The sequence below is a fragment of the Tympanuchus pallidicinctus genome, unplaced genomic scaffold (assembly GCF_026119805.1).
Source record: "Tympanuchus pallidicinctus isolate F22 unplaced genomic scaffold, pur_lepc_1.0 scaffold50, whole genome shotgun sequence".
NCBI lineage: Eukaryota > Metazoa > Chordata > Aves > Galliformes > Phasianidae > Tympanuchus > Tympanuchus pallidicinctus.
The window spans coordinates 399,677-413,385 of record NW_026294770.1 but is presented as its reverse complement, the minus strand read 5'-3'; the positions used below and the strand labels follow the sequence as shown (position 1 = coordinate 413,385).

The following is a 13,709-nucleotide window of genomic DNA, read 5'->3' as shown; positions in this document are numbered from 1 at the left end:
AAGACTGACCTGACCAAGTTATTAAGCAGTGTTTTTAGAGTCTGTCTTGAAGGCAGCAATAACTCAATTGGTAGCTGTAATTTTCTCTCCAGGATGTGGTTAACTTGTTTTTCAAAACAAGGGGGAATTCACCTTGTACGTTGCAAGTTAGTTGTGTTAACCACAGCATCCTGCCTGCTGCTTCTGAGGGAAGGATGAGTTGGGGAGTCTGTGTGCTGAGTGTCTTTTTAGCAAGTTGCTATAGAAGTTATATCTCTCCATCAAACCAGCACACGTTGTTTCCTGCTGGCCCCATCCTGGTAACAGTGAATGGAAGTAAGTAGTGCATTCTCATCTCTCTGCTCATCTCTCTGTTTTTCTTGCCCATGCTCATTACAACTTGTCTCCTAAGTGATTTCTCCTTGTACCTTTTTGATGTGATCCAGAATATCACAGCAGATTCTTTATAAAGTCATCTGAAAAGTAAAAAAATAATATTTAAATCGCCTTGGCCTGGCCCTCCTGAAGCTTTTTAATGTGCCAAAGGAAGCCTTCGCTTCCCAGTACAACCCTACGAAACACAAATTCATCAACAGGAAACCCAGGATATCAAAGCTGTACATCTGATGTCGCTGGTCATTGGAACAACTAGATTTTACCAGTCTCCCTTCCAAATTCAGAAGAATAAACACAGCACAAACTACAGCATTTTAGCATATTAAAACTTTATTTGAGCAATGATTACAGCAACTTAAAACAGAGATGTTGTATGCTTTGCAGAAGTGATACAAGTTAAACAAAGAAATGCAAATAAAACTGTTACTGGTGGTTGAACATTATCTGGTTGCAGTGAATCACTTCAGGTCCAACACAGATTTCTTCATCTACACTAGAAAGATTGTTATTGAAGCATATTGAAGTTATTGATTGTTATTGAATTTAAATTGTTATCTAAAAAGCAGTAAGACTTTTAATATTAATTAATTAATAGCCTCTCCAGAATCCTCTCAGCAGTAAAATCTCAGCTCTATGGAGTAATGCAACATTCCTGTAAATGCATTTTCAAATGGTGATGTACCTGTGGTGAGGCTCTGATTTTTAAAACTATCAGTGCTGGTGGGGTGCTTCTATGCAAAGGATAAAAGAAAGGGAAAAACAATTCCTACTTAGCAAAGGAATGAAGAAAAATGTACTCTCCTCAGTTCACAGAGAACAAGAAATAGCAAAATCAGTTACAACTCTAACAGTTACTTAAACTGTCTAGGAAGGTTTTCCACCCCTGGAATTCATACTGCTGGTAAATGCTCTCTCCTTCTGTTCCTCACACTTCTGCTGCCTTGTTTCTCCATTGCCTAGAAGAACAAAGTGTGTTTTAGGTTATATTTAATGTAATACATTTAAAGCATATACCCCTCCACTGTTTGACTGTTATTAGATCAAGACAGGAAGACTCACCAGGCTCAGTCTGGACTACTTTTTATCCCTCTGGGAACATTAATTTTAAAATTCTTCCTTCTCCTTTCTTTCCTGCCATCCCCACACATTTTTGTTTTGGGAGCCATCCTTCTGACTCCTTACTCACCTTGACTGTTCTCCAAGACTCAGGTTCTGCCATTTGAGTCAGTCAATGAAATATTTCTTAGGCATTAGTGATAAAACCTGAGGTGCTCTGGCAAAGCAAAGCACATCTGGGAACCAGCAACAAAAACTGAGCATGGAACACAGAAAAAGTCTGGTTTTGATTCTTTGCTTGTTTGCAGAAAGAGGCAATATATATATTTTAATGGAATAGAAGTAGATGAACAGTCATCACTCCCTGTGTGGTTCAAGAAGTACACAAAGCCAAGTGGCCATTTCAGACACATAACTCTGTTTCCACAGACCACGCTATGTGTTTCCTTACCTTAGAAAAGCAGCAGCTTGATACTCATGAGTGTATTGAAGGCAATACTTTTTGCCAGCAGAACTCTCAAACCCAACACAGCCATGGACAACATGTTCACTTTCTCCACATTGATATCTGCTCAGTGAGAGAAAAAAGAGGGGAGAGAGAGGTCATGGTCTAGAGTGAGATGCTGTGATATGGGTATAAAAGTGGGGGGAAAACGCTGTTAATAGAAATGGCAGTAAAGATGGCAGAGAAACATCATAATGACAAGGGAGGAAGACAATTCTCTTGATGGGATTTTGCCTCTTGTTGCTTACTTTCTGTAAGAAAACTTGTATGCTCCCTCTGAAAGAAGAAGGTTGTGTTTGATAAGTACATAATATTCTGATCCCTCTGCCCCTTGAGATAAAAAAAATCTTTTATCCCCAACACAGTAACAGAATTCCACAATTTCTTTAGGTAACTAACCTGCAGAGGTGTCTGTGGTGTTGCAAGTATTTTCTGACTTCGTTTCTTCAATTTTCAATTCTGTAGCATAAAAAAGAAAGACACTATAAACAAAATCTGAATGATAAGGAGTATTAAAGACTGTGCCCATCTGACTTTTCCACAGAAAACAGGTTTGTGGGAAAGCCTGAGGTTCAGCAGACAAATCACAAATATAAATTTGAGAACAGTCCTCAGTGTCATTGCAGGAAAGAGGAAATCTTGAGTTGGTTTGTTATCCCCTTTTTGAATGAAATTCACAATGGAAGAAAATATAAATACAAAAAAAAAGTGGTTTAAGAAAACAACAAAAACACTTTTTACTTTTAGAAAGGCTACTTTAAAGGTTAAAGCTTTATGTTGTATGTTGAATTACTCAGTCATAAGTAAATATGAATTCAAAAAAGAGTCAGTGTGGTGTTCTATTTTTTTCTTTTTCAAGGAACCTCAGGCTCCTAAAAACTAAGACCACTTGCTTAAGTTGTTTTTAAATAACTTCTAGCTCTACCTGCTTCAGTACTTAGACTTCCTTCCCACTCCTGCTGGGCATGCAGGGGGCCAGCGAATGTCACTGCCTCCAGAAATGAGCTGTGATGGTTCCACAGAACTGTACCTGGTGATGTCGAGTTGGCTGTAAAATTGCCGTTGCTTAACCTGGCTGTGCACGTCACCTCCGATTGTTTTGTCACTTTGACCACCTTAATAGTATTATACACCCCATTTGATGTCACAATGGGTGCTTTTGGTTCATATACAACTTCTGTAGAGGGCATCTCCAAACTGATGTTCTTCTTATAAAAATTCCTTGCCAGACAAGCTGCTTTCCCAGTGTCATCATCTTTGTTGTTTTTCTTTGATTTCATCACAATGACTTCTGGAATAGAATCATTCTGATTTCCTGTTTAAAAATAAAAATATTTTTTTTAAAAAAAGGGATTCTGTGGGCATGATTTGATTTTATTGCAGTCTTGCCTGACAGTTAAATCACCTGCTGTTCAGGTGCTTCCATCATTGAATAATAGTCTTTCTTTTATCTTTATATTTTCCTGCTGCTTATTCCAAAAGAGCAGATAGAAGGCAGAAAGAAAGTACAAAAATAGGTTTTCAAAGCAGCTTTAATTCCACAAGCTTCCTTTTCCTAGAACTAATGCCTGCATGTGAGTTCTTTATTTGATAAAGCACCTGAAAATTAGAACTTGTAATGGTTCAGCTCCAAGAGTCAAATTATTCTGCTTTCTCAACAATCTAATTCCTAAAAATAAAAGATCTATCAAGGATGACTTTGTGTACTCATGGGACATGAGGAATTAACTGCTTTTCCTTTACTCTCTCACACCTCCCCAGGTCTCCTTCTGATGTGGCTACAAGCTCTCATCAGGGCAAAAGCGTTAAGGCAAAGAGAGAAGTCAGTCTGTTGCATCACTGCTGTGCAAAATTACTTCACTGATGTCTGGCATGGCTTGCAGAAATAAAGTGTTGCTGCTAGAAAGGAGGACAAAGCTGATCTTTTGATTAATAAATGATCATTTGCAGGAAGGCTTTTTGTCTCCAAGGTGCTAAATTAGGAGAGAAGCAATCAGGAGCTTCTAAATTATGTCCACTTATTTCCACTTCTCCTGGAATAAAGTCAAATACTTGAAATTGTGGCAGAGATTTTCCCCACAAAATGTTACGGACATTGAAATCATTCAAATCCAGCCTACAGATACTGAAAAGATGGTAGGTTTGGCGATTGGTTTTAAAAGCTCCTGTGCTGTGCGCTGTGCCATACTGCTAGTCACACAACTCCAGAGGCAGTCAGAAGTACAATGTAGAGTTAGCATGACATACAGCAGATTGATTTGAAGGGCAGAACACACTGAGGCCTATAAACTTGAAGCCCATAGACAAATATTTTACAGTATTCCTTACATTAGTGTACTAATTTCAGAAATTGTTCTATAGGATTAAGATATTAACAAAGATGCATGCCCTAGAGCAGAACCTAAAAGGTGTAACAGGATTGATGGGATTTGGTTTCACAGCTCTGCTGCATCTTTCAGCAGAATTGCTCTGAAACTGTCTGATGTATTTTTTTTTAGCTTTGAAACCATCTGGGAGTTGAATTCTGAATTTTAACCAATAAACATAAATTCCAAAGACTTAACAACTGCAAAAGCCTGAATTTCAATTATACCACAGCTGCCTTCTCTGGGAATTTCTGATAGACACAGAAGTTATGAAATAAGATTGCTTAAATTTTTAGTAGACATCTTTTCAGGGAGCAGATGATCTCTCAAAATAATTTACCAGCCAATTATTACCATGATTTTTAAAAACAAAATATCTCTACCTTCAGGTTATACATGAAGTAATTTGGGTTACTCTACATAGCAATGCCAAGACAACATTAAGAGAGTAAATTAAAACAATAACTTGAAACGAAGGGATTCTTCTAACATGCCTCCTCGCCAAAAGGATCTCAGCTTATCAGACATTTTTAAAAAAAGGACATGTAGAGAGTAGAATGTGTTCAATTTGATAAGAGCCTCCTGACTGACAGAGAGGTGCATTAGACTCTGCATTCTGCATGGCATCTGTGTTGCATTCAACTCAAAAGTCTCCACAGATCTGAAATTTTGTTCATCATATTTATCTTTGCAAGTCCTTCAACAGGCTCTGAATTTACTCTCCTTCCTACTCTACTCACATCCCAAAAAAGTGCAAGCTGAACAATACTCTGACATAACATCATGGCTTGCCCCTGCTAATAAGAACAAGCACAACTCCATGTTTGTAAACACCTAGAGAAAACAGATTCCCAAATTCACATCTTCATTGACTTCCCTGGACCAATGTAGTTTAACCCAAACTGAACCATCTAGTATGACTGCACTGACAGATTAAACTTCTTTTAATTCCTCTGTGTAATACTGCCAATTTCTCCACTTATCGCTGTCTCTCTAACCCTGAGAGAATTTAAATTCTTAGCATCTTATATATATTTATCCACAGAACCTTTTGTTCCCTTCAAACTGCCCAACCATCGGTGCGAAACCTAATAATAACTATTACAAGCTTATGAAAATGCCAAATGGTAGATCATAGAAGGTCATAGAATCATTAAGGCTGGAAAAGGCCTCTAAGATCATCCAGGCCAACTGTCCACCAATCACCAATGTTGCCCACTAAACCATATCCCTCAGTAGAGCATCTAAATGTTTCTTCAGCACCTCCAGTGACAGTGACTCAGCCACTTCCCAGGGCAGCCCATTCCAGCACCTGACCACTGTTTCAGAGAAGAAATATTTCCTAGTATCCAACCTGAATCTCCCTTGGTGCAACTTGAGGCCATTCCCTCTAGTCCTATTGCTAGTTACATGGGAGAAGAGGTTGACCCCACCTCACCAGGACCTCCCTTCATATAGTTACAGAGAGCTGTAAGGTCTCCCCTGAGCCTCCTCTTCTGCAGACTGAACAATTCCTGCTCACTCAATGGCTCCTCATAATTCCTGCCCTCCAGACCCCTCACCAGCTTTGTTGCCCTTCTCTGGACACACTCCCAAGCAAATTCAGCATGAGCTTGTCCTTGCACAGCCCAGATTCTTTGGCAATTCCTGTGAAGGGGACTCAGCATGTTTTTTTATACTTAAACTAATTGCATATCAAAGGATTATGCACAGAAATCCTAAAGTCTAATTAATGACTTGAAGTATGAGGTTGCTGCTTGAGTTTTAGGAGGAAGAAGAGAAGAAAAAGTTGAAATCCAAAGAATAACAACTGAGAAAATGTTAAAACATAAAGAATACCTACTAGGCTCCACAGTCAGTTGGGTCCCAGTCCCGAAGATTAGACCAGCAGTTACGCACAGTTACAAGGGTTGTATCAAAAAAGGCCTGTTTTGTTATTCTTCCTCAGACATTTCCCTTCCAGGTGTAACATGTTTTTGCCAGCTACTGTTAGCCCTGTGTGTTTTTTGTTATCTGAGAAGATATTTGAAGTCCTTTCATGTTGTCTAATCTCCAGTGTTTCCAAGCAACCAGTATACAAGGCAAACTGACTGGGTAAAATTCTCAGCAAGAGCAAGTGTGCACTGTGCAATTATTGTAAAGCAGAATTATTATTATTATTATTTATCAAGCCCAGCAGTCTCAACATAGTCCAATTATTTTGTGTTATCTGAAAATACACCTGTGAATTCCTTGCATTGTTTGCTTGGTGATTCTTATATTACGTTCTGGAAGAGGTAATTTATTAGTACAAAAAAGTCATAATTTTTTTTCTTTAATCTTACAAAGGCATAGGAATAGTTATATATTCCATAATGCTGTGGTCCTTAGTTTTCTTAATAAGAGTTTTATCTAGCATAAGCAAAACCAAAGGCAAAACCCTTTTGTGAGCCTTCTACAGGAAAATGTGCCTGGAAAATACTACAGAGGATAATAGTGCATGTTTCCTACACAATTTTGTGTTTGGGGATTCTCAGAAGATTCAGGTAACCAGACGAGTGTGTACTTAGCATCTTTAAATCCTTGTTAGTATCACCAAAAGAAGTCCAAAGTGATCAACAAAAGGATCAGGCTGCAGAATTCTAGAAATTTGGGTTCGACATATGAAATACTTCAGCAGACACTTGAGTGACTTAGAAGACCCATTATCTTTTACTGTCAGGCATTTCATTTTCATCCTAAAGTCGTTGTGCAGCTCTTCATCCCCCCCTCAGCAAGAAAAAAAATAAGCATCAAACATAGGAGAAAAAAAAAGTAAGAATGACTTGAAGCATTTCAGAGGAGAGGAGGCCAGTCCAGCATCTTTCATTTGTCACATGAATTGTTCTCTAACCTACACTGTAGAAAACTCAGGGAAGAAAGATAATTGTAAAATGTGGATAATGTCATGTGTGCAGTACGTTGATTCCAGCAATGGTTTTCCCTAACCAAGAATATCTTGCTGGAGTCAATGATTCTCATGCTACCTTCAGGGTGATTAGAAATAAATCTTTTTTTTTTTTTTTTGGCAGCAGAACCAACACTCTGAAAAACCTACATTTTGGAGAACAGTATTTGTCCTTTTTTTTCTAGAAAAAAAAGAGCCATCACACAGCATTTGCCAGCATAAGAAGTCGTAGAAAGTTGGCTAAACTTTTTTGAATTTGGTTGATTCTAGAATAATAGAATTTACATTTTTTTGTTCCTTCAGAATTGGGAATGGGATTCAACTGTTCCAAAACAGACTTTTATTACCGTCCACAATATCCTACAGACATGGACAGATATTAATCCCCACCTAAGAGAGCTCCATGATCTCTTTCTGGCATGTCTCTAGGGATACAAAATGACAGAGATATTGTTTCAGAATTTTAAAGCCACTACAATCTCTGAAAGCATCACAACAACTTTTAAGCTCTGCACCTGAATGTTTAGGATAACAAGGATCAACCTATCAAACTCCTCTTGTGCACCACAATTAAACACACAACTGGCTGGAGTGATATTTGCCTTTACTGAACTTGACAGAATTTCAAATAAAGTCAGGGAGAACTAAGGCTCGTTATAATCCCTACCCACTGCCTCTACTTTTTGAAAGCCCATTCAGCTGTGCAGCCAAATCTCCTTCGTTCATCTTGGTCTTGGATGTGAGCCAATTGCAAAACCCTGATCCCGAGGTTATTTAACCTCCTTCCTTCTCTTTATCTATGCCAATGGAATTACTTAGCTGCTGACACTATGAGTGTAATGTCAATGCCAAAATCTGTCTTATCATACAAGAGAGTTATGAATGCATCTCAAACTTTCTGTCCATTCTTGGTTCTTTGCTGAGTTAAGCAATTCTGCTCAAAAGGAGACAGTGAAAACTCACTGAAGCCCCACAGTAAAGTTGGGACAGAATACTACTGAGACTAGGAATAAATGATGTCGTGCTAAATCTAAGGACTGCAGGTTGGGTGTTTGAGGATCGTGGAGTAAAGGTGATTTACAGAACTAGCACAGCCATTCCTGTGAAGCTTCCCTAAGCAGATACAAGCTGAGGAATTAGTCTGGAACACAGGCTAGAAACCAGGAATTACTACAGCAGAAAATTCTTATAATGAACACAAACTACTGAATCCCTTTATCATAATTTTACAAGTGAAAATGAGGGTACTTACTTGGTTCAACTGTGAGAGTGGTTCCACTTCCAAACACAAGCTTATCTGTTCTCACACTGTTAGTCCCCAGTCAAATAAATAACTCTTTCCTTGCTGCATTCAGAAGTTATTTAAAAAATTTTAAAAAAGATCAAAATCCAGATGCTTCTCTTATTGACCCATGTATGCAATCCCATGAGGGCATTTAGAGCTATGTTTTCTTCCGAACCTGGAAGGGAGAAAACAATATTGATGTCAAATACCTTCACCAGTACCGAAGTTTTATTTTTCTCCATTCTGCAAAAAGCTCCATGAGCTCAATACGTTCGGGATAAATCAATATGTGAAAGCAATGTCAGATTTATCTCCTGAGGTATTTCAGGAACTTATATTCTTCCTTCCAAAAAAACCCATAAAACTTATTTTGCACCATTGGGTTTTTGTACAGGGCCCTATGTCGTTTACACCACCGTGGTACTCCAACCCCCCAACACAGTGATGTACCTCATTACAAAAAATGTCTTCCTTTGTTATGACTACACAGAATTTTAGATTATTCAGGCAGTCACATGACTTCTCGAGTGGTTTCTGTCTTACATACCACATGAAGAAATTTGGCACAGCTTTCAATGAACGACCTAGAACAGGACAGCAATGGTTGAATTTTAACTGAAATCTTCAGGATAACGTAATGTTTCTGAAAATCTCATGGAGTTGAGCTTATTAGAAAACAGGGGAAAAAATTCATAGTTTTAATGCTATGTCAAAGAATTTATGAAAATTCTAAGCTGCAGAAGGTTGTTGTTTTTTCACCTTTTTCAGTGCTCATGAAAGTGAGGTGTGTGCCTGATACTGGTACTCAGAGTTGATGTCTGAGGATCGTTCGACCTTAGGAAGTCCTAAGTAGGGAAAATGATTGCTCTTTGTTAGGTGGAGATACCGTACCCCTGAGGGCAGCTACCATAAAGTAATTGGATCAAATTGTTCAGAGTGATCAAGCTGTACCATTTACACTGTCTGGACATCTACGATTAAACAGAATGTAATAGGTAGAAGAAGACACACAGTGTGTGAGAGTACCTGTGTTTTGTGGACTGATGTAAAAACCACGTGGCACTTTATTTGGCAATCTTGATGTTTGAGAAACAATATGTTAAAACTGAGGAGGTCAAAGCCAGGAACACCATGTGGGAGGACGTAAAACTTTTGATTGTCTAAAAATTGGAATTGATAGCTGAGAGTTAACTAGGGTTAAAAAACTCAAAGAATCTCTTGCTGTTGACCATAGAATAAAGAGGTATAAGAAACGTATAGCTGGAAACAGACCCAAGCAGTGAATTAGCCAATTCTGCTGTGCTAGTCAGCTAGATCTGCTCCCTAAACCACTCCAAGGAAATCACCAGACTTGCTGTACTGAAATAGAGAATGACCATAAATCAGTAGACAATTGCAGCTTAAGCAAGAGTGTGACTTAATGTGGTTATCTTGCTCTGGGCTTGAACAAAGGAGGGAGCGGAGCAACTTGCTTATCTGGCAAGCACTGGAGAGACTGAAGATGTGTGGATAAACATCTCACCTAAAGCCTGGCAGCTACAGGACTATAGCAGCTAAGTGATGTCTAGGGCAGAGGCCTCACAGCCCAGCATTTCAGTGAAGATTTCTTTTCAGTAGAGCCAAGAGAACAACATCACCTCCATACCAGACTTTGGCTTCAACTCCCCACTTACTTAATTAAAAACACAACAAAAATTGTTAAGATGCCTGCCAGCGCACTTGACTCAGTCTCAACTTGATAAGAGCATAAATCTGTCCCTCTGCCAGTGCTTCCATTGACAGGAGATACTTCACTGACTTGAGTTGATTGATGGGCATGATGCATCCTGTCAGGAGAGTCCTGGAAACTAGCAAGGATGAGTGCATTGACTTGGACAACCAAACAGAAACCAAGCAGGTTTCTGTTTTCATCTTATTGGTGTAGGGAGAGGAGGTGAGAAGGAGGATGGGATGGATCACTTGTCAGTGGCACTGGCAATGGGGACTTGGTTTCTAATTCCGTCAGACCTATTTGAGAACTAAAGACTGTGGAAGAGTTGGGATCCACCTGACTAACTGGGAAAAAAACTCAGATCAAGAAACCTGAGGCAAAAGAAATTCTTCATACACTTTCTAGGAAGTCAGCATGACTAGGTGCCTTTTTGAAGTACCTGTGCAATAACATATGCAAATCCAGGAAGAAACAGGATAAATTTAAGCTCAAACAGTCTGTGACTGTGGATACAGGGTGGAATAGTCCACATGACTCAACAATTGAAATACATCTTGAAGCCTAGGTTGCATGGCCTGGGATTTCCTTCATGGCCCAGTTGTAAAGCTATTAGATCATGGAGATTTTCTGTGATAGCTTGCAGAAATACTGCAGAGAATGATGACTGGCCCTTTAGCAAAGACAATGGAAAGGTAAGGAGGGAGAACTGCTCTTTCCATCAGAGCATCTGAAAAATGCATGCTGCTCTGCTTTGGAACATGCAGTGAACCTGCTGATAGCATATGGGTCAGGAGTAGAGGGCAGATCAATATGGGTGACATGGTGGATGGCTATGACAGACCACACGATTTAGAAGAAGTAGGTGAGGCCTACTTTGGACAAGTGAAAGAAGACTCTAGTTTACCAGCCCTGATCCTAACGGTGGGGGCTGCACAGTGAGACAAAAACCATACAGAGTTTACCGATGAAATCATACTGAAACATGAGATCAAGGAGATGGATCTCCTATGTGCAAATGAGAAAGATTCAGCAACAGATGTTGAAGGTCAGGAGCAGGTTCGGCTGTGGTGATCACAGGATCACAGAAACACCAAGGTTGGAAAAGACCTACAAGATCATCCAGTCCAACCATCCACCTATCACCAACAGTTCTCACTACACCATATCCCTCAACACGTCCAAACTTTCCTTGAACACCTCCAGGATCGATGTCTCCAACACCTCCCTGTGCAGCCCATTCCACTGCCTGACCATTCTTTCAGAAAAGTAGTATTCCCTAATGGCCAGCCTAAATGTCTGGCGCAGCTTGAAGCCATTCCCTCTAGTTCTGTCACCAGAAGAGGCCGACCCCCAGCTCACTACAGCCTCCCTTCAGGAAGTTATAGAGAGCAATGAGGTCTCCCCTGAGCCTCCTCTTCTCCAGGCTGAACATTCCCAGCTCCTTCAGCCTCTCCTCATCAGCCCTGTGTTCCAGACCCCTCACCAGCTTTGTTGCCCTCCTTTGAACCCGCTCCAGAGCCTCAATGTCTTTCTTGCAGTGAGGTGCCCAAAACTGGACACAGCACTCGAGGTGCGGCCTCACCAGTGCTGAGTACAGGGAACAATCACTGCCTTGTTCCTGCTGGCAACACCATTCCTGATGCAAGCCAGGATGCCTTTGGCCTTCTTGGCCACTTGGGCACACTGCTGGCTCATGTTCAGCCGAGCATCCATCAATACCTCCAGGTCCATTTCCTTTACACAATCTTAACACTCATGTAGTATTTGAGCTCAGAATCTCACGAAGGGGAAGAAATGCTAAAAGCAGAATCACAGCCCCAGGATCCCATTGGAAGATCCCAGCAGTTATGGTTCTGGACAGAGGAGAGCTGCTTAATTTTCAGAGATCAGGAATGGTTTATCTTGACAAAACATAATGCAAAGCAAAGGTAGCAGGAGGCCCAAATGATGAACAAGGGGCTCCTGAACAAACTCAGGTAAGGCAAGGAAATGTGCAAGAGTTGGAAACAGAGGCTGATGATCTGGGAGGGATCTAGAGACACTATCATCGTGCAGGGATTCATGACCATGATGGGTTAGGGCTGGAAAAGTCAAAGCTCATCTGGAACTGATTCGGGAAGAGCATGTGAAGAGCAACAAAAAAGTTTCTACTCTGAAAGTAATGCCTCCTATTTTGCTGAGATGGCCCATGAAGTTGGAGGTGGATGTTGGTGATATGGCAGTAGAGGTTGAATCTTCCTCACAGTATTCCAATACATTTTGTTGCCATGCGACAGATGGCAGCAGAGGGCAGCCTGACAAAATGGTGTCTGAGATGAAAGAGTGTGAGGCAAAAATGTGGAACTGAATTCCTCTACGTGGAAAAAATCGCACTGGCTGACATCTGCATGTCTGTTCAGAATGAAGCTTGTCTTTCACATTGCTTCTGCCACTGCTGACATGCATCACTGTGCTCACATTCACTGTTTGGTCTCCACAAATGTTCAGCAAGCATCAACTAATGCCAATGGTGCAATTTTCTACTGCCATACCACATACAAGCCAACATAATAAAATAGGAGGCATTATTTTCAGAACAGACTTTGTGCAAAGGAGCTGCACATTATTCAAAGTCCTCCTTCTGATGCCAGTTTGATGGGAGATTACTATCAGCAACTATTCTTTGTAATCTCTTGCTTGCACTCTTTATGCATCTGCTTCTGGCCATTGTTCAGTACAGACCTAAAAGGATTTTTGCTTTTATCAAAAAAGAGAGTCAACAAATCTTACCTGCTCTGTGCTGTCAGAAGAGAATGCAATGATGAAGTGGAAACATCTAAAATCCAGCAGATATATACCTGATCACCCAACTTGAGTTGACAGGCGCATGTCCAAAATCACATCCTGTCAAAGACTGGATATTAAATGTCAAGGAAATTGGTCTTGTATGCAAAAATCTTCCAGGTGAATCATGCTGGGAATTAAATTTATGTTTATGCTTACAGTTGTCTGAAGAAAAAGAGACTGCAGGGCACTATGTTTTGGCCTTCAGGAAGTCAGTGAGTAAGCCCATTTGTGTTCAGTAATTCAGTCTTTTTCAGTCACAGAGGTACGTAATCCACAGCAGTAGAGACTTCTACAAAAACACATTTATTTAATTATTTACTTCACATCCCGGTGGCTTCCTCTTTCATGTCCTTTGAAGAGATGAAACTTTATCTACTGTTTTACTTTCTAATAATCTAAAGCTGCTGCAGAAACGCTGTTACGCACTAAAACCAAAATTATCAGTATTGCTTTGTTTTGGAGGGGCAGAAATATTAATTTATAACTATAGAGTCCATATTTGTCAAAAAGGAATGTTGTTCCCTTTGGGTGTTGGAGCTGTTCTTACTGGAGGGACCTTATTTCTCATTTGTCTTTTAACAAATATCAGGAGAGTTATGATGGAACATACTAAAGAACATCAGAGGACCAGTTACATCAATCCTATTAATTTTCAGTTT

The 13,709-nt window shown here is 40.0% G+C and overlaps 1 gene segment (V, D, J or C); it reads right to left on the bottom strand.

Annotated features, from left to right (window-relative positions):
- Nucleotides 1-687: 687 nt before the first annotated feature.
- Nucleotides 688-13,709, bottom strand: part of LOC128091709 (T cell receptor delta constant-like) — a 44,100-nt gene continuing 31,078 nt past the window's right edge. Inside the window, 4 exon segments of the C gene segment in view lie at nucleotides 688-1,331; nucleotides 1,883-1,999; nucleotides 2,336-2,395; nucleotides 2,967-3,251. Coding sequence covers nucleotides 1,884-1,999; nucleotides 2,336-2,395; nucleotides 2,967-3,251 — 461 coding nt within the window.